At 39.1% G+C, this 21,717-nt stretch overlaps 1 protein-coding gene across 2 annotated transcripts; it reads right to left on the reverse strand.

Moving 5' to 3' along the window:
* Positions 1 to 1,939: 1,939 nt before the first annotated feature.
* LOC108414988 lies at positions 1,940 to 20,210 on the reverse strand. Of its 2 annotated transcripts, XM_017687938.2 has the most exons (6): positions 20,085 to 20,210; positions 19,125 to 19,553; positions 12,532 to 12,701; positions 11,807 to 12,143; positions 7,484 to 11,088; positions 1,940 to 7,279 (listed from the first exon to the last, which is right to left on the reverse strand). In XM_017687938.2, exons 2-6 carry the CDS (start codon positions 19,540 to 19,542, stop codon positions 3,239 to 3,241), a joined length of 8,571 nt encoding a protein of 2,856 aa, XP_017543427.1. In that variant the 5' UTR covers positions 19,543 to 19,553; positions 20,085 to 20,210; the 3' UTR covers positions 1,940 to 3,238. The 2 variants fall into 2 exon arrangements, with proteins under 2 accessions (XP_017543427.1, XP_017543423.1); XM_017687934.2 differs by having other exon boundaries at positions 1,940 to 11,088.
* Between the last annotated feature and the right edge of the window lie 1,507 nt (positions 20,211 to 21,717).

Below are 21,717 nucleotides of genomic sequence, written 5' to 3' on the forward strand. Positions count from 1 at the left end.
TGAATTCATTGGATAAGGTGATGCTGTTCATCATACCAAAACCAGTAATGACTCGAAAAGATGACAAAGCAAAATGAATTTCAGATGATCATCCATCAGAGATCTGATCAAGTGCCAACAAAGAGAAAATGGTTGTTATTAAATAACAATCAAGTTAATTATGATGCCACTTTTCATCTATTTGTAGGCCTGCTCCATGTTCTAGCTCTTGTGTTTTCTCTCTACTGTGGCTGGTGATTTGAGACAGCATGGTGAAAAGGAGTAAAACTGCTGACGGTACATAAGCAAAGTTAACAGTTAAAAACAGGAAAGACTTGCCAAATGTAGGTCTTGGATCCTGCTCCCAGCATACTCTTCTCTGGCCACCTTGGGACTCTCTAGCCACAGATCATAAGCGTTAAATTTCGTTTTTCGCTTACTCTTCATGCTGCTTTCACTTTGGGGAGTCTCTGAGACTCAGATGTGTTATTGTCCCTAATCGAAGGACATTTTCATAGAATTTTGTGTGATTAGTGACTTTGATTGGAGACACTACTGCACCCATAGACTTGATTTAATGCCCTCTGGTGGCACCTGTGTGGGTGCAGCATCCAGTTGAGGCCAAAGTCCAACAGAGCTCCCTAAAATTGATGGCCGCAAGCAAATATTCTCCATTTTCCATTTTCTCCTCCCTTTGTTCCAAACAAGTGTTCCTTGAACGGTTACTCATGGATCACGTTAGGTAAAAAGAGACTCTTGAAATGTAATAAGCTTCCACAGCAAAGACTTTAAACCCATAGTGACTGTTGCATAGCAACCACTTAACACTCTAGTTACATTTGTAAAATGTTCTGTTGTCTCTGGCTGTGGTGTGAAGCTAACTTGTCATTAGAGTGAAACTATGTGTGCATGCATGCTCCCATCAGAGCTGTCTGTGAATGAATGAGTTTTTTTTTTCCCCTTTATTTTTTGTTTGTATTTTTTTTTTTTTTTTTTTTTTTTTTTTTTTTTTTTTTTTGTACAGGTATTTGTGAACTTGTGCTTATTTTTTCCACAGTCATGCAGTCTTAATGCTTTATGAAAATCATGGTTGTGTGATGGTATTTAGAGCTTAAACACACTTGTAACCTCATCTGCTGAGATGTTCCTCTTTGCATTACTTTACTCTCCCACCATTTTCACCAAGTGCTGAACTCCTAGACGTCATTGTGGCATTTTCAGTTTCAAGTGCTGCTCATGTCACAACCATAATGACAGATGAATTGTTTTTGGTTTTTGTCTGTTTGCTTTCTGACAGATACACAATTTAAAAATGTTTTCCGACATTATGTGTAGTTCCTCCCTTTAGTTTCTACATCATTTCTTTTTATTTTTTTCCTATTTTTTATTAATTTGTTTTAATATTCATGGTCGCCATGTCAGTCAGAAATACAGTAAGGCAATAAATGCAGAAAAATATGATGCAAATATGTAGACAACCACAAGTATTTATTTATTTATTTTTTTAAATTACTGATAGTAATGAGCCTTCCTTGCAGTACAGTGAAATGAGAACAGAACCAGACATCTGTTTTTTGTCTTTTTTTTTTCGGAATTGCAGTTACTACACTACATGATTGCAATTGGAAAATCAGACTGGGGAAAAATGTGATGCGATGGTCAGAAGTTCATAATTATGCCTCTACTTGACCAGAACACCTTTCTATGTTTTTCTTTTCGTATATTAAACTGTACATGTATTGAAGTGCTGAACAACTTGTATAACCTCTTCACCCCTCTAGAGGTACAACATTCTTGGGTTTATGGTATTGGTTGTTGATGCTTACAACATTTGTTCCTTTTACAGAGTGCACCAGGACTGAGGGATATCAGGTGGCGACCCCAAATTTGTGAACAGTTAAGGAAAGGTTAAATGTTTATGCTAGATTTAGGTACATATTACCAAATTTTACGTGAAATGGCAACAAACTCACTGTGATGTGCATGCTAGTTAGAGACCATACAGTCTAACATTGCCATAGACACTTTTTGTAGGTTCTTTCATATAGCTGTCTGTGCCTCTGAACGAAGAAGTGTCTGCTTTGATAGCATGGTGGTTTGAAAAGAACAAGTGGATTTCTTTCTTATGACTGTTGTTTTTGGTGGGAACGTTGGCTAATGCAGGGGGCTGAACAATCTCATCTGACTGTATATATGTATGGATGTGTGTAAATGTGTTTGTTTTCACTGTAACCTATCTACATTCAGTATATAAAGGGGTTTATTAACGAGTTGTCGTGCCATTTTGATCTGTTATACATTTTGTCAGTAATTTGTAGGGATGTCATAATGCATCCCAATATTGCAATCCAAAAATGTGCATCATACAGAATGATTGTTAATTGTTGCATTTGCAAACCACCAGCACTAGTCAATAGCCCACACCAGTATGTTCACTAGTAAGCTGTGCAAGAACAAGGATAGAACAAATTTTAGGTTTGTGGTATAGTGTAGTGGGTAACACCTCTACCTTCCATGCTGTAGACTGGGGTTCAATTCTTGCCTGGGTAAGCACCCTACACTATACCAGTAGTAGTCCTTGGGCAAGACTCCTAACACTACCTTCGATAAGAGTGTCTGACAAATGCCTTAAATGTAAATGTAGTTTTGATCAAAATATTAGAACATTAAATTGTGAATCTAGTATTGAGAACTGAAATGCATCAAATTGCTGTATCTTTACACCCCTAGTCATTTGGATTGCATTGTCTTTATGATGGCATATGCATTGTGCTGTGTAAGTGCTGCTATGAGAGACGCTAATATTCCCCTCAAAGTTCTAGATATTGTTAAGATAACAGCAATGTTAGTTATCTTTGGATTTATTTTATGACTGGCATCAACATATGTCAATTTCATTGGTAACATTTATTCCTTCTTATTGTTTTCTTTAATGAGGAGGTCTTCTGACCAACTTCAAATTATGGGAAAAAGAATTAAATAAATACTTGAAATTGATTTACATAATTAAAAAAACATCACTGTTCAGTATAAGTGTATACTTTGAGTATCATAAGTAAAGGGAAAGCAGTCTGCTTTCTTAACTCTTCTGAGTAGTCTTGGTATGCTAAAAAAATAACATTTTAGTGGTCTGTTGTGAACTGCTTGCACAATTGCATAATAGCAGATTACATTATATAATTTTACAAATGTACATAGCACATGAAATGTTTAAAAATCTATACACATACATATTAAATGTTTAAAAATCAAACCACTTTTAATCATCACTACGACTTTTATAAGTTCCTTCATGCAGGGCTGATTTGTATTTTAGGGATGAGATGCGCTTGGCACTTAACCCCTTGAATCCTGAGCCTTTTGCATCCATGTGGCTTGCAGAGCTTGCAGGTACTGTAGGAACACCTTGGAGAGAGTGATCTGCGTGGGGCCGGACTGTGCCTTCATAATGATCTGATGGGCCTCCTTGCTTATCCCGTTCTTGTGATGTGGAAGAAGGAGAGGTCAAACTGAACCCATCCATGGCTCTCCTTTTCTGCTGAAACAGTAATCTCCTCCGTTCCTGCCTTAGACGAGCTTGAGAGCTGTCTCTAAGATACTCTCTGGCGCCATCCTTTCCTGAGGAGGTTGTGGGTGTTTTGTTTTCATCCTGAAGTGGAGTGTCTGTCCCTAGACTCGTTCTCAGTTTGGGAACTTGGTCTAAGTCAGTGACTTGCTCAGACAGTTCTTCTGAGGTGGGGAATTGCAGGGATCTTGTGGGAATGGGTAAGTTGTGAGGGGAGAAGTCACTGCTTTCAGTGCTGAGGGGGGCACCCAAACTTGACAACCTTGATTCTATTGTCTCAAACTCTGATGTTGCTAATTCTGTTTGTGTAAGTGGTTGGTGAGATTGCCTGTAAGGATCTGAATTGGAGAAATAGAGTGTCCTTTTAGGCCTTGGAAGTTGTTCTAACCTACTTTTTTCTGTGCTTACTTTCACATTAAATGATGAATCATGTATCAGTGAAAGAGCTTGTATCTGATTTTGATTCTGTGGATCAGAAGTTGTAAAAATGAGAGAGCGTTTTGGCCTTTGTAGAGTACTGAAAGACGCGGGTATTTGCCAGAAGAAATCTTCATCTTTTACACTGACATTTACCTCAGAATCCATTGATTCTACTCTTCTATCTTTTGGTGTGCATATCGGAATTTGAGTGTGAGGGTGTGGTGACAGGGTTTGGGGTTCAGATTGTGTGAAGTGAATGTATGTCTTTACCTTTGGAACTTCATGAAGAGATGTATGTATTTGCAAGAAACTGTTTTCTGTGGTAGTGGTACTGAACTCTTTCTCAGATAAGGAATCAGATTCTCTGGCCTTTTCTGTACTTGGGTATTTAGTATTTGGAAGGCAATCTTCAGATTGTGAAAACCGAATGTATCTGTTCACCTTTGGTACTCCGTCAAAAGACGTATTCAACTGATCAAATAAGCTGTCTTGGTTGTTTGGCCTGATGTCTCTGTCAGCTGAATAATTGGAACTAACTGGTTCTCTTTTTGTCACAAACTCAGTAGTAATTCTTTCTTTGTTTAAAGAAGGAGAAAATAACTGATTTTCAAGTTTTGGATGAGATTGTGTGAACTGAAGAGATCTCTTTACTTCTGGTATATGATCAGGAGATATATATATTCCTTCAAAGAAATTATCTTTGTTGCTGCTTGGCTTTGCTTCATTATCAGAGGTGTAGTCTGAAGAATGAGATTCACATTGGGTGAACTGAATATATCTTTTTACTTTTGTAATTCCATAAAGAGGAGTGTCCGTGTTCCCAAACAAACTGTCTTTGTTAATTGGTTTGATATAGTCAGGTGTAGAACTGGTTTGCAGTAATTCTGTTTTTGTCAAAAGCTCTGGTGTAGCTATTTGTGTGTCCAAAAACTGGGATGAAGGCTGAGTCAAATGTTGTGTGAACTGAAGGTATCTTTTTACTTTTGGTATTCCATCAAGGGATGTGTCAATTTGCCCAAAGAAGCTGTCAGCATCTGCTTTGACACCATCTTCAGATGATGAATTAATGTTTATTACCATGCCTGCATGGATTTTTGGTTCATTTGAAGGAGTTTGAGAAATAGGCTCAGATTGTGTGAACTGAATGTATCTCTTCAGTTTTGGTACTCCATCAATTTGCCCAAAGAAACTGTCTCCATTGGAGGGTGTAGTGAGCCTGACCTCAGATGGAGGATCAGATCTCACAGACTGTATTTTAGTTGCAAATGTTGGTGTGACCCTTTCTGAATGTGAAGATGTTGGTGTTTCAGCTGAAGATTCAGTTTGTGTGAACTGAATGTATCTCTTCACCTTTGGCACTTCATTGAGTGATGTACCTATTTGCCCAAAGAAATTCCCTTCCTTTCTGGGTGAGCTGAGCTCATTCTCAGATGGCAAATTATATCTCCCAGACTGTACTTTCGTGATTCTTTCTGTTTTCATAAATGATGGTAGCAGATCTGAAGGTTGAGGCTCAGATTGTGTGAACTGAATGTATCTCTTCACTTTAGGTACTCCATCAAAAGATGTACCTATTTGCCCAAAGAAATTGTCTCCATTAGAGGTTGGACTGAGCTTATCCTTAGATGAAAATTCAGACCTCACAGAGTGTGGTTTAGACTCTAACACTGGTATGAAACTTTCTGCCTTTAAGGATGTTGACGGGGACTTGACTGAAGATTGAGGTTCAGATTGAGTGAACTGAATATATCTGTTCACTTTTGGCACTTCATCAAGAGATGCATCTATTTGCCCAAAGAAATTGTCTCCAGTAGAGGTTAGACTGAGCTTATCCTCAGCTGTAGATTCAGACCTCACAGATTGTGGTTTAGTCCCTAACACTGATATGAAACTTTCTGCCTTTAAAGATGTTGATGGGAACTGAGCTGAAGGTTGAGCTTCAGATTGAGTGAACTGAATGTATCTGTTCACTTTTGGCACTTCATCAAGAGATGCACCTATTTGCCCAAAGAAATTGTCTCCACTACAGTTTGGACTGAGCTTATCCTCAGCTATAGATTCAGATCTCACAGAGTGTGGTTTAGACTCTAACACTGGTATGAAACTTTCTGCCTTTAAGGATGTTGACGGGGACTTGACTGAAGATTGAGGTTCAGATTGAGTGAACTGAATATATCTGTTCACTTTTGGCACTTCATCAAGAGATGCATCTATTTGCCCAAAGAAATTGTCTCCAGTAGAGTTTAGACTGAGCTTATCCTCAGCTGTAGATTCAGACCTCACAGATTGTGATTTTGTCCCTAACACTGGTATGACACTTTCTGCCTTTAAAGATGTTGATGGGGACTTGACTGAAGGCTGAGCTTCAGATTGAGTTAACTGAATGTATCTTTTAACCTTTACAACTTCATCAAGAGATGTACCTATTTGCCCAAAGAAATTGTCTCCAGTAGAGGTTGGACTGAGCTTATCCATAGAAGTACATTCAGACCTCACAGATTGTAGTTTTGTCCCTAACACACTTTCTGCCTTTAAAGATGTTGATGGGGACTCGACTGAAGGTTGAGGTTCAGAACGAGTGAACTGAATGTATCTGTTCACTTTTGGCACTTCATCAAGAGATGCACCTATTTGCCCAAAGAAATTGTCTCCAGTAGAGGTTGGACTGACCTTATCCTCAGATGTAGATTCAGATCTCACAGACTGTGTTTTAGTTCCTAACCCTGGTATGAAACTTTCTGCCTTTAAAGATGTTGGTGGGGACTGCGTTGAAAGCTGAGGTTCAGATTGAGTGAACTGAATGTATCTCTCAACCTTTGGCAGTTCATCAAGGGTTGCACCTATTTGCCCAAAGAAATGGTCTCCAGTAGTGGTTGGACTGAGCTTATCCTCAGATGTAGATTCAGATCTTACAGACTGTGTTTTAGTTCCTAACACTCGTATGAAACTTTCTGCCTTTGAAGATGTTGGTGGGGACTGCGTTGAAAGCTGAGGTTCAGATTGAGTGAACTGAATGTATCTCTCAACCTTTGGCAGTTCATCAAGGGTTGCACCTATTTGCCCAAAGAAATTGTCTCCAGTAGTGGTTGGACTGAGCTTATCCTCAGATGTAGATTCAGATCTCACAGATTGTGGTTTTGTCCCTAACACTGGTATGAAACTTTCTGCCTTTAAAGATGTTGATGGGGACTCGACTGAAGGTTGAGGTTCAGATTGAGTGAACTGAATATATCTGTTCACTTTTGGCACTTCATCAAGAGATGCACCTATTTGCCCAAAGAAATGGTCTCCAGTACAGGTTGCACTGAGCTTATCCTTAGAAGTAGATTCAGACCTCACAGATTGTAGTTTTGTCCCTAACACACTTTCTGCCTTTAAAGATGTTGATGGGGACTTGACTGAAGATTGAGGTTCAGATTGAGTGAACTGAATGTATCTGTTCACTTTTGGCACTTCATCTAGAGATGCACCTATTTGCCCAAAGAAATTGTCTCCAGTACAGGTTGCACTGAGCTTATCCTTAGAAGTAGATTCAGACCTCACAGATTGTAGTTTTGTCCCTAACACTGGTATGAAACTTTCTGACTTTAAGGATGTTGACGGGGACTTGACTGAAGACTGAGGTTCAGATTGAGTGAACTGAATGTACCTCTGAACCTTGGGCACTTCATTAAGAGATGCACCTATTTGCTCAAAGAAACTGTCTCCAGTAGAGGTTGGACTGTTGTCATCTTCAGATGAAGAATCCGATTTCACAGATTGTGGTTTAGTCCCTAACACTGTTATGAAACTTTCTGCCTTTACAGATGTTGATGGGGACTTGGCTGAAGGTTGAGGTTCAGATTGAGAGAATTGAATGTATCTCTTAACCTTTGGCACTTCGTTAAGAGATGCACTTATTTTCCCAAAGAAACTGTCTTCAGTAGAGGTTGGATTGACCTTATCCTCAGATGTAGATTCAGATCTCACAGACTGTGTTTTAGTTCCTAACACTGGTATGAAACTTTCTGCCTTTAAAGATGTTGGTGGGGACTGCGTTGAAAGCTGAGGTTCAGATTGAGTGAACTGAATGTATCTCTCAACCTTTGGCAGTTCATCAAGGGTTGCACCTATTTGCCCAAAGAAATTGTCTCCAGTAGTGGTTGGACTGAGCTTATCCTCAGATGTAGATTCAGATCTCACAGACTGTGTTTTAGTTCCTAACACTGGTATGAAACTTTCTGCCTTTGAAGATGTTGGCGGGGACTGCGTTGAAAGTTGAGGTTCAGATTGAGTGAACTGAATGTATCTGTTCATTTTTGGCACTCCATCAAGAGATGCACCTATTTGCCCAAAGAAATTGTCTCCAGTAGAGGACGGACTGATGTCATCTTCAGATGAAGAATCAGATTTCACAGATTGTGGTTTTGTCCCTAACACTGGTATGAAACTTTCTGTCTTTAAAGACGTTGACGGGGACTTGGCTGAAGGTTGAGGTTCAGATTGAGTGAACTGAATGTATCTGTTCACTTTTGGCACTTCATCAAGAGATGCACCTATTTGCCCAAAGAAATGGTCTCTAGTAGAGGTTGGACTGATGTCATCTTCAGAAGAAGAATCAGATTTCACAGATCGTGGTTTAGACCCTAACACTGGTATGAAACTTTCTGTCTTTAAAGACGTTGACGGAGACTTGGCTGAAGGTTGAGGTTCAGATTGAGTGAACTGAATGTATCTCTTAACCATGGGCACTTCATCAAGAGATGCACCTATTTGCCCAAAGAAACTGTCTTCAGTAGAATTTGGGCTGAGCTTATCCTCAAGTGTAGATTCAGATCTCACAGATTGTGTTTCAGTCTTTAACTCTGGTGTGGCTCTTTCTGTCTGTATAAATGATGGTATCAGATCTGAAGGCTCAGGATGTGAGAACAGGAGATATCTCTTTATTTTTGGTACTGGATCCAAAGGAACATCAATCTTTCCAATGAAACTCTCTTCTAAGGAGAAGTTCAGTTGGGATATCTTTGAGTCATATCCTGCCTCTACAACAGGTGCACTCCTATGTTGAATTGAAGATTCAGGTTGAGAGACTGAGAACAGAAGAGATCTTTTAAGTTTTGGTAGCTGGCCAAAGGCTTGTTCTATTGCTCCAAAGAAACTTTCTTTATTTGTGTTTGGATTATCATTGTCCTCGGGTACCACTGTCTGTTTGTTGAAGGACAAACCCAAGATACCCCCAATTTTCCAGCTGTCTTTATTTGTTGTTTTGGATGGGGTTTGAGCAACCTTCTTATCTGTTTCAGCCCCATTTCTGTTAAACAGCAGTGAACTCAGTCCACTCAGTCGTTTAAAGCTCTTTCTCTCTCCCTCCTTATCGGTCTTCTCCTCTATATCTGTGCTGCTTGAGGAATTGTCAAAGTTGATACTGAATATGTTGTTTGGGTTTTTGACTGGAATGACACCCTCACTATTAACCTCTGGTTCTGTTTTTATCTCAAGCCTCCTAGGGTAGTAAGCATTTTCAGCTTGTTCCTCTTCATCTTCACTGGAGCTACAGGCACCTGATCTATCTTTTCCCAAATGGTTGGTTGTTTTTCGACCCGTCCTATAAACAGGATGCACATGGTATTGTGCAGGTTCTTCATTAATATGTACAATGTTTGAAGAATCTGAGCTCTCATTCTGGTCTGTAAATGGCCAATCATCAAAACTATCCTCTCGAGTACAGGTCAAATGTACATCTGATGGGTCCAGCGTAATAGTATCTTGTCTGAAACGTGCACCTGTGCTTGGCTCATCAGTTAAAGCATCTTGCTCCGGAGTCGAGAGCTTGTTTCCATTAAGGTCTTCATTTCCTGAGTGTGGATAGGTTTCTGATTCTTCATCTTCCTCTGGGTTTACAGTGTATTCTGCTTGTTCTTCTTCAGACTTATCCACAGACATTTCCTTTTCAAAAAGTGGATAATCAAGAACAGCAAGTTGTGTAACTCTGCTGCTTGACCTTGGAGATTCATCAGTGAATGAAAAACTGTCCCCACTATCATTCCATAAATCTGGGTCCAGGTCATCCACATTCTGTTCCTTCAGATCAAACAGTGGGTCAGTTGTAAATCCTGGTATTGTTGCCTCCTGGCCTGTGTTGCCTTCTTTATCTTCATGTACAGTGACTACAGGGGGATCTACACTTTGCTCAAATGACTCTTTTACTTCATAGGACTCTAGTTCTTGTGGCAATTCTGATTGAGATGATACTGGTGAAATACTTGTCTCTTCTAACTCTGTGGTGTCCTCTTGGTCTGGAATGGGCTCAAACTCCATGATTTTGGTAGATTCAGCGTTTGGGTACCCACAGGCTGGTTTCGGTTCTGATGTTTTTGTGTTCTCTTTTCTCAAAAGTACTTCTTTGCTGACTTGTAGTGAGCTGCTGGGATGGCTGCCTTCTCTGCTCTTTAGATCTTCCATCTCAACACAATGGTTTTCAACATTTTCAGTGAATGATTCATTCCCCTGTGTTTTCTCATATGATATGTCAACATCTGTATTATTCTCAGAAGAGCTGTCTGACTTGGCGTCTTCTACAGTGACATAATAAGGAATATTTCCCCCACAGTCATTTACTTCTGTGACCCCACCAAATGTCACTCTTGATCCCACTCGCACTTCTTGCACACCTTCATCTGCATCAGAATATCCTTCATTCACATATGGCCTTTGTCGAGTGGAGGAAGTCTGTGAGTTTATAGACGATGATGCAGTATCTCTCTTTGATCGAATTTTCTTGCATAATTTATCCAGAAGTGGCCTTACCAGAACACCAATGACAAAGGCCACGATAAATGTAATGGAGACAGAAAGGCAGACAGCTAATACAAAGTCTTGCTGAGACACAGTTCGCACATTTCTCTGTATGTTCAGGTTTGCTTCTTTGGTAAGGTCATCCAAAATATTCTGGGCTTCTCGTCGCAGCCTTGTGTCATGAACTCTTTTATGAACATGTAGATTAAATATTGACACATGCTCTTCCTGAAATCCTGAGACACAGACATAGAGTCCTGCATGCTGCTCTGTGACATTGCTGATAAGAAGTACTTGTTGATTTTCAGAGACTTGGCCATGAGGTGTCCACCAATGAGCCTGCATGAAGTCTGAGGAAAAGGCCAACAGAAATATGTCATTTTCTTAAGAAAGTATTTTCCATAACAGCTGTGATGGCTTAAAGAAAAGATTTGGGGAAAAAAGTGATTTACACAATTTTCCACTTACCAAGATGTAGTTAATCATGCTAAACATGTTTGGCATCCAAATGTTCATTCTTTTTTAGTGCAGGGGCTATGAGGCTAGCATTGTTAATAAACACTTTAAGTTAATAGTCACCCAAATCTTTCTGTAAAATACTTGTCAAAATAACAAACAAGTGATGTCTAAAGTGGCTGCTAGCAGTATTCAGCTACATAGTGAAGATTTGTTTATTTTTATAGCTCAAACTGTGTCAAACGGTGTGTCAAACTGTGCATTAAACCACATTGACAAGTATGTGTGACTTTAATGAAGACCTGGATGTGGGTTGAGAGAACTTTTAGACATGAATTTACAGAAAAGATTTAGGTGAATTTTGACTTCTAGTGTTTGGTAACAATAATTGTCTTGTAGCTGCAGCACTAAGCTAAAGAAACAAAATTTGGACACTAAACATGTCTCAGCTGAATGACTACATCTTGGATAACTAGAAAAAATTGTGTAAATTACATTGTTTGCTAAACCAGTTCTTTTGTTTTTTCAGTATACTCAGAAAATTTTTTCAATACTATATAGCCCAATTTATTAATTAATATTAAAGACAAACATTTACATGATAATCAGTACCTTGGGTTGCACAGGAAAGCAATAATTCTGTGCTCTCATCTACAGTCACCTCCTTAACGAGGCCTGGTGTGCTATATACAGGTGGTGGACAGGTAAGATCAGATTCCTTCAGATGTAGCAGATCCTTTCCAGCATTATGAGGCGGAGAGAAACACACCACTTTCCATCCTGGATTACCCACTTCATTGTCGAAGCTTAGCCATCTCCTTATTGTCTTTAAGTTACAATCACACCTCCATCTATTTCCAGAAATGGCCACCAACGTATTCAAGTTCCGTAGAGACAAGTAAGCTGGCAGAGGTATGATGGTCAGCAGGTTATAGCTCAGGTCAAGGACCTAGGTGGTACAATGGAAACATCAAGTTTTAATGTGCTTCAATTTGAAATAACTTTAATTCAGTTTTCGATTTAGCGATCCTTTCATCAGTTTTTGCCTATTTTTTTCTGCATGATTTGAACGCAACTGCTACTCTTAACATTCTCTGAACATTTAATAATGAATTGGCCAAAATCACTTAGCATAAAATCTCTTTGTCTTAGCTTACATTAAAAGTTAAGGATGTTTTGCCTTCTCCTGGAAAGTTATGCTTTTGGATATGCATGTTTTTCTTTGAACAGCAACAGTATTATACATACTACACTTGGGGTGACATTTGATAAACAAAAGGTACAGATCATTTGAAGCACTATGTTTTCAGTGTATACTCTTTCCTGAGGTTTGTTACCTGTAAACTGGGCAGGTCCTTAAAGGCCTGTGGGTGGACAGTGTTGATGAGGTTATGCTGGAGGTGAACCTCTTTCAGGTCAGTACACCCAAACAAGTCAGTAGGACCAAGTTCAGAGATTCTGTTATGGGAGAGCTGAAGCACCTGCAATGACTTTATACTGCAGAGTCCTGTGGAGGACAGAGACGACAAAGATGTTACATTAGACTGTGTACAGCGTGGATTTATTGATTCTGGATGCAAAAGACAGGAATGCCCTCTTAATTGGAGCAACCACACTGTGGAAAAAAATATATTGGCAAGTGAATTCACCTTCATTCTCATGGATATATTAAATTTCTCATTGTGAGATTGTATATCAAAATAGGTTATTTAACATCAGTGTGTCAACACATGTAGTATATCTAATTTGTATTTTAATGAGTGCCCTAGGCGGCTGCCTTCTTTTGCAAATACCGCCTGGGCTGTTCAATAGACATCTGTTTTGTCATGGATCATTCAGCTCACCACCTTTACACACTGTCAGGTGGGTAGTAGTGCTGTGGTCAGAAAACCATCACAAAAAAATACTACGCATTTGACTTAATGGATGCTGCCATTGCACCCCATATCTAGGTCACAGGTTCACAACCCTGGTTCTGGAGCAGGCCCTCTCCTGCACATTGTGGTTTTCCATTCTTTAAAACACTCACTTCAATTCAGAAAGGGCTTCTTCATTAGCTGAATATTTGGATCAGGTATGAAGGGAAGCTGGAAAAACACTCAAATTTGCAGGGCAGAAGTTTTCCAGGACCAGGGCTGGGAGCCACTGATTTAGCTAACGATCCCTAGTTCATTAATGTTAGTCGTCAAAAGTAAATTTGTGCAGACAGAAGAGATTAGGAACATTCCATTTACTTACATGTTAAAATGACTCATGGGCCAGACTACAACCACCCCCTCTCCTGATTACATCTTGAAGTTGGAGGAACTTTTGAAAAACAAAGGCTTTTGGGTGGATTTTGGGCAGACTGTTTGACATGTGTTTTCAAGCTGCTTAGCTTAAACCAAGGGCAGCACAAATGTGTATATGTACACATGGCCTGCCAGCACTTCCTGTATAGCCCCCAAAACAGGTTCCACTCACCCTCAAAATACATCCTCATCATCATCAGTTTATTCTCCTGTTTGGACTGGAGTCGCCCTTTAAGTTGTATGTTAATGCTGGCTTTTTCAGCTGTCTGGTCAATTTAACTTAATAAATGAGCTGTGTGGCTACCTCTCAGTGATGTAACAGGATTAATGCAGCATTCAATTGATAATAGCTTGCTACAAATTGCTGTAAAATAGAAGAAAAGTGGAAATGAAACTTTATTGAAAGCGAGTTGAAAATCAGTTATTGTTGGAATAATAAGAATCAGTTATAATGTATGGCTGAGTTACAGTTTTTCCACACTAAAGGGCTCATATCCTGAATTATTCTTTATTCAGTAGTATATGATCATTTTCCAACTTCCCTTTATTACTTAGAATTAAACAGACTGCTTTTGATGCGGTGCTTTTAAGACTAATACATGTATATGAGCTCTGTTATGACCTGCCCTGTCTGTTTGGCTGCCCTGTAAAGCATTTTGGGCTGAACGTCTCCACATAATTTCCCCACGAATGGGTGGAGCAAAACTGCTGTAGGCTGAATAGGCGGATAATATGTGTATGTGATAATACGTACATATGTAAATGTGTTGGGATTTGTGACATCATAAAAACAATTCAAAATGGGCTGTTTGCAGCTTATCTTCCATCCGTGGACTATGGAGTTACAGTACATTTTAAAACTTTAATAGTGTTTTCACACTGTATCAAATTTTTTAGCAATAAAATTAGGAAAATTGTCCCTTTAAACTGTTTTCCATTTTGACCAGAATAGCTCTGAGGGCATAGTAGTTATGGTTACGCTGGTTCATAATACATATAGCATGTGTATTAGCTGCCTCCCCATTTTCTGTATATGTTTGCACTATTAGCTTGTTGCTGATACAGCAGTGATCAGACATGGATACTAATGGTCTGGCTGTCAGTGCATGAGAAAGAGAGAGAGAGAGAAATGGAGAAGTCTGCCTCCTCTATTTTGAGTGCTGTATTGACTGCTGAGCAGTACTGAGGGCCTGCTGGTAAGGGATTTGTTGGAGAAGAAAGGCTGTGCACTGACTCACAAACAGCTGAGAGATGCTGTCATCTGTGTGGGGCCGGGTCCTACTTTAATAGCCCTCATTTGAGAAACTCGCATGGACTTGAGTGTCATTTCATTCCACTTAGAAAGCAATCGGTGGACCACACTGTGATAAAAAAAGAATCTCCCTTCAGTTCTAAGCAGGATGTGTTAAGATCTGCTGGCTCTCACAGCTTTAGCACACTGCCTTAGGAAACAGAAGCATTATGCGTCAGGCTTCTTACGAGGGTCAGTCTGGGACCTTGGCAGATTTTCACTGATATTTCTTTTAGTGATTTTTGACATCTCTTTTGAGGAAACAGACCCTGGACCCTAAGCTTGTAATGGCTACGACTGGGATGCGAATGCTGATCCTGGTCATGCCAAGCAGCCAAAACCCCTCACCATTAATTAACACCACTGTGAAAAAACACAGAGGTCTCAACAGAGGCACTTGAAAAACAGTGAAACTTTCACAGGAAATAGAAGCTGCTATGTCCTAGGGCAAGTACTGACCTAGTTACTGTTTGTAAGGGAAAACTGATTTGAGTATTGCATCTCTGACATAAAGCCCCATATATAACTGTAAACATGGAAGTATACTGACTGAGCATCACAGGCATAACATGGCTTGATCAAATACCCCATAAATGTATCATTACTCAATTATATTTTTATACCTCAAAGAATAAAATGTAAAAGAAAATACCATTGTTTTCACTGTTAATGGCTGAATTAATACACACTCTGGCCCTCCTAATTCAGTACTGTTTTAGTCACACTTATTGTATCTGGCTTATATGTACAAAGAAGTAAGTAGTCATGCAATCTCCATAGACAAACACTGCCATTAGAATCAGTCATACTGAAGTGTTTAGTGACCTTAAATGTCACAGGATACCACTTCTGCCACAAGTCAGTTCACAAAATTTCTGCCCTGTTAGAACTGCCCCAGTCAACTGTAAGTGCTGTTATTGTGAATTGGAAGCATCTAGGAGGAGGAGGGTCGAATTGCAGCACCATTTGAGGGCGTTTCTGTGATGCAGACACGCCCCCCCCCCAAGAACACGCCTCATATGACATGGTGGGCTTTGGAGTAAAAGCCACAGTAACGTTGCTGAGTAAACAGAACTATAATTATAAACATAAAAATATTAGACTTTGAGAATAAAGTCGTAATATTTAGAGATTAAAGACGGATAATTATGAGAGTAAAATTGCGATATTTCAAGGATTAAGTGCTAACTTTAGGGGGGCTGCCATAGGGTCTCGGTTGCTGTACTGGTGAAGGTGAAGACGGCGAGCATGCAGAATTTCCTAAACACCCCTGCGTCCTTAATGCCCTCTTTGAATGGTGTGGAGATGTAGCCCCAATAGCCGTGTAGACGACCCTGTCTGATTCTCCTTCAATAACACAGACAGACAGTTTCCTCTGAGTTCGTCTGGCTCTTTATTCTGAATAAACAGTTTCCTGCTCAGCCATTTCTTATACTAATAACAGACTAGTGTTGATGTGCAGGAGAGACAGAGAGACTGAGTGTTTATTTATGGGTGAAACCGACATGAAAGACATGAAACTCCACCAACTCAATTCCCCTCATTTAACATGAGGAGGTGCTGTCTTCCCTTTGCAAAGCCTTTGGCCAAAATACTGCATACCTTTTCTGGTAATATGCTACTTTAATGTTGTAATTATTATCATAATACATTATCATTAAAATATTATGACTTTTTCTCAAAATATTACACTTTTATTCTAAAAAAGCAACTTCTGTCTTGAAATATTACAACTTTATTCTCAAAGTCTAGAGTTATATTGTGCAAGCTGGCAGCAACATGATAATCCCTGCTGAATACAGACCACTAGGATTTAAAAAAATGTTTTTTGCCACCTAATGGCTACCATTAGAGACCACTAGTTTCAAGTAGAAATAGAAATGTATTTGGAATCAGTGACTAGGTCACCTGCTAAATCATTCCTTTACATCATCAACCCATCAAGAAAAGCCAAAACACATTACAATCCCCCAAGAACCAACAGAAACTCAATGGTTTCTATTTTTTCACTAGGGGCGTTAACTTTATAATCCATTATTACACAATAATTTAAATAATGGCTGGTATGGAGCAGATTGCGTAGTACTGCTGAAAACACTGCTGATTGCTACCGTTATGATTCAGACCACAAGTTCAAGTTAGGGATCACAAAACTGCCGACAGAACTCACAACTCACCAGAAGCTGTAGATTTACGCATATTTGTTTTTAAATGCCAAATGCTCATTATGTAAATATTTAGAAACAATATTAATTTAGTATTAGTAATATCTTTACAAATATTGATATATTTTCCCCGCTGAGTCTTATCCACTGATGAGAGAAGCCATTTTGCAGACATATCGGCCAATGAATGATAAGTGGGCATTCCTGATGTGGGTATTCTTGTTTTATGGAAACACCTTTCAATGCAATTTTACTCTATTGTCTAGGAGCAACAACAGCTTAGCCACAAAGCAGTAGACTATTCAAACTCAAAGAATGGGGCTGCCAAGCGCTAAAGCCAAATTACATAAAATTGCCTGTCCCCTGTCCTCATCACTTACAACAGTGTTCCAAATTCTGGAAGCAACATTAGCCGAAGAGCTGGGCATCGGGAGCTTCATGAAATGGGCATCCATGGCTGAGCAGCCACACACAAGCCAAAAACCACCATGCACAAAGCTAAGTGTTGGCTGGAGTTGTTTAAAGCATGCTGCCACAGGACTTTGGATCAGTGGAAGTATGTTCTCTGAAGTGTTTTTTTAATTTGAGTTTGGCAGATACCAGGAGAACACTACCTACTGGGATGCACAGTGCCAACAGTAAAGTTGGGTAGAGGAGGAATAATGATCTGGAGCTGTTTTTCAGGGTTTGGGCTGAGCCCTTTAATTACAGTGCAGGCTAATGTTAATGTGCACAACACATTTTAGCCATAAGCTTTCTTTACTTTGTGGCAACAATTTGTGGAAGGCCTTTTCCTGTTCCAGCACTCCATAAAGACAACTTTTAATGAGTTTGGTGTGGAGGAACTTCAGTGGCCAGCACAGACTCTGGACCCCAACTCCACTGAACATTTTTGTAATGAATTGGACCATTGATGGTGAGCCATGCCTTCTTGTCAAACCTCAGTGCCTGACTTTTCAAATGTCCTTTTCACTTAATGCACACAAAAGCCTTAACAGAAGAGTCAACTCCATGTTAATGCCCAAAGTTTTTGAAAAGGATTTCTGACAAGCTCATAGACGTGTGATGCCAGGTGTCCACAAACTTTTGTCCATATAGTGTAGCTTTGGGCAATTTTTTAGAGAATTCAGAGATCTTCTGAAAAATAAGTGGGACAAGTAAATAATGTAGGTGTGGTGTCAATCAGATGACATCATAGCTACTGATGTCCTACTAACTAGCTGCATGAAGAATGAGTGTGTTTACAGAAACACTAATAATGAGCAGTATCTGATTTCGGTAGCTTCCAAGAAGTTGGAAGCGCAGCAGGATTTTACTCCACGAATCATGCCATTCAACGCATGTATAGCTTCAAGCTATTTTCTTTTTTTATTCCAACTGCGCAAAAGCATAAACATAACTGAGTACAGAAGAGCTGGCCTTGAAGCAGTAAACCCATAAAACTATATTCAACTATACATCTACATAAACACATGAACTGGACAGCGTTTTCAGCCATCACCACCTTTTCAAAATATTCTGCCTAACGCTGATGGTCTACCATCTGATCATGTAATAACAAATATAATATGTGAAATGATTTCTTTCACATGATGTGAGGGCTGTGGGGTCTATTTCTGCAGAGCCTGAAAACTCAGTGTTCCCTTTTCTAAAAAAAACATTTCACAAGAAAAATGTGAGCAGTCATAATCTTAGAATCTATATTACGTCTTTAAATGTTGACACCCATTTAAATTGCTGTCACGATAACTGTGACCACAATAACTGTAATAACTCAGGAATGTGTTGAGATCTTTAGACCGAACCATGCCTTCTTTTACAGCCCCTAATAATGCACTGGAATGTCTATGCCCAGCCATTTTACTCTATAGGTGAGCCATCTGATTGGCTAAAAGACACTAGTGATTCAGGTCAATGATAAATCAAAGGTCTGGTGAATTCCACGTTAACAAGTGACTGACCACAGAATGGTATATGTGACAACCGCATGCATTGTATCAATCATTATTATCAGAATGATTTGATTGTAGCTGCCGTTCTAAAACCTGTCCACTGGGATACAACGACTATCACTGTGGATTAATTTCACTCTTGTGCTATTCCGGACTTTTTGTGCATATAAGATAATGAATGTCCCCTGAACTGTCTTTGTATGTGTGTGAGCGAATGAGACATGTTCTGACCTCCTGGTATTCGTTTTAGCTGGTTTCTCTCAGCAGATAGAAGCTGAAGATCAGGTGCCCACGTCAGACAGCGCTCTCTCCTTCCTGTTAGGGTCTTAGTTGCCTTCAAACCTTTCCCCAAACACAGTGACAGAGTTTCCAGAGCATTATCTCCCACCCAGAGATGCTGAAGCCCTCTCAAACGACCAGAACCAAGAGGAACCAGAGACTGTAGAGCATTATGGGATAGGTCCAGGGCTGTGGCAGTTACTGGGATCTGTGATGGAGCCTCAGATAAGCCAGATGAGGAGCAGTTTAGGAGTGGAGTCTTGTGGCATAAACAGTGGTTGATACATGGTGGTGTAGGGGGCAGTGTGTGTGCCCCCCAAAGTTGGAGGAGCAGAACCACAAGACAGAGCACTAAGCTGGACACTGACATCCCAGCGGGCCCTATACAGTGTAAAGACATGACATAAACAATGGAAATTTAATGGACAAAACAGAAATGCCACACAATAATTTATTCATTGTTGTTTTTAGATTTTTAGATGTTTTAGGAACTCTAGAGTGGTATTTACTGCCCTTTTCAGTACAGCTAAATAACAATTCTATGGATTCACCTCTACAATTTGGAATGATTTAACATTCATGTTCATTTTTGCTGTTGTGAAACCATTTTTCAATAATAAAATTTGATTTCATCTTTAGTTAAGCTTAAATTACTACAATTCAAGACTTTTAAGAATATGTTGACATTATAAATATCTTGCAGCAAATTACATAATGATAGGATGATATACTAGTCTTATTAAGTCTTTGAATCGTTACAATATAAACATGGTAAATCTGATCACACTCACAGTTGTAGATGGACGCTGACACTGAACACTCTTCAATAACTTGTTCATGCCTCAAAGCTGAGATTTATCTTCTATAACAGTGGGTCAAAATTTCAGCAAAGGTAAAAAGCTTTTTACTTACCTCACACGGTTTACAGCTGTCAGTTCAGAGAGAATTCTATGGTACCTCCTCAGTTATTATCATCAAAACACTGAGGGATGAGTGAAGAAATCTTTGACTTTGACTGGAACTCACCTAAGATCAAAGTCTGCACAGCACTGCTGCAGCTGAAACACACATGATGACACACACACACACACAACTATGAACAGCTCTCTATAATCTCTCACATATCTGAGTTAATATCTTACCGTGGGTTCCTTCCTCCTCAGCACTTCTATGAAAACAGGCATCACAAAGAAGGGTAAAAATTAGTCAAGACCATTAGAGGCAAGTATGAGTCAAGACCAAGACCTGGACCACTTTAATATTTTTTTCAAAATATACAAACAGAAAAACAAAAAGGGGAAAAAAATGTAAATCATCTGTAGTTCATTATTAATTTAAACTCAATAAATGTCATATATTGAGTAATATTTTACAATATATTTTGTAAAATATATTACATAATACATAGCCTAAACCACAATTAATTACTACTATAGTCTTGGAGCAACTTTTTAAGCATTGTAACGTTTGGAAACAAATGATCTTGAGATTATTCTCGGCCCCTTCTTTTCTAAAGACCTTTTAAGTGAAAACATAGTAATAATAACATTCTGATCTGCTCAGATGTTTGGATTTTGGAAACAATGAGGAGAAAAAACTTTTAGGTTTTTACTTTTAGGTTTTGCTAATATTCAGTAATGAAAGAAAAAAGACCAACTGCAGCCCTGAGCACTTTCTCACTAACTGCATTCAACTACTGATTAATACTGAACACTGTTCACTTATCTATTATGCATAGTATAGTAGGTATGATAGGCATAGTAGAACAGTATATCACGGTTGTCGGAACAAAACCTTGCATCTCCATTATTCATGTTTTTCAGTTCTTGACATCATTTAAAAGTACCTGTTGTCTTTTATTTACATTTCATGATGAATGGACTAAATGAAATAACCCAGAATGACTTGGAAAAAAGTCTGGTTCCATTGACTTACATTAAAAGTAAAGTAGGTTTTCTCTTTCTCCTGTAAAGCTACGATTTTGGACATACAAGGTTTTGTTTCGACAACAGCGATATATTACAGTATAGTATGCTTTTGCACATTCTTCACTTTATATAGATTACACAGAATGTGAAGCTGCTACACTGCCTATTACTTTATGGTCATTGTTTACTGACTGCATGTCACTTGTGTACTGCAATGTCCCAGCAATGGTGCTCCATCCTGAACCAAAAATGGCCATTAAGTACAGGTTATTCATTTTTCAGTGTCAGGGAATCAACAGTATTTTGAATATGTGTTTAGGTAGCTGATTGTGTAAATGTTGGTCTCTCCTTGAAGGGGAACATGATGTCTGACTCCTTTGGGGACAGTTTTTGTTGGAGGGGACACAGCACTGGTTAAACCAACTGTAACTGGCTGGTTTTAAGACTGGCAGGATGCAGGTGTTAAAGTGGCATTGTGGTGCACAACTGAAATACTTATATATTTGTTATTATATTCAGGTCTTTGTGTAATTTCAGTGGCCTTTGCCTTGACTGCACAGAACTGTGTTATTAAATGATTAAATGAACGCCAAATCCTTCTCAACTGTGGTGTAGTT

This window comes from Pygocentrus nattereri, chromosome 4 (assembly GCF_015220715.1).
Source record: "Pygocentrus nattereri isolate fPygNat1 chromosome 4, fPygNat1.pri, whole genome shotgun sequence".
In the NCBI taxonomy this organism is placed as follows: Eukaryota; Metazoa; Chordata; class Actinopteri; order Characiformes; family Serrasalmidae; genus Pygocentrus; species Pygocentrus nattereri.

What these genes read in the sequence shown, in the direction of transcription:
- LOC108414988 (XM_017687934.2), bottom strand. Translation starts at nt 19,542, where the DNA reads ATGTCAGTGTCCAGCTTAGTGCTCTGTCTTGTGGTTCTGCTCCTCCAA. An exon ending in GCTAAAACGAATACCAGGAG is followed by an intron (nt 12,702 to 19,124) that starts GTCAGAACATGT and finishes TGTCCTCCACAG; the next exon opens with GACTCTGCAGTATAAAGTCA. An exon ending in GCTTTCCTGTGCAACCCAAG is followed by an intron (nt 11,089 to 11,806) that starts GTACTGATTATC and finishes CCTTTTCCTCAG; the next exon opens with ACTTCATGCAGGCTCATTGG.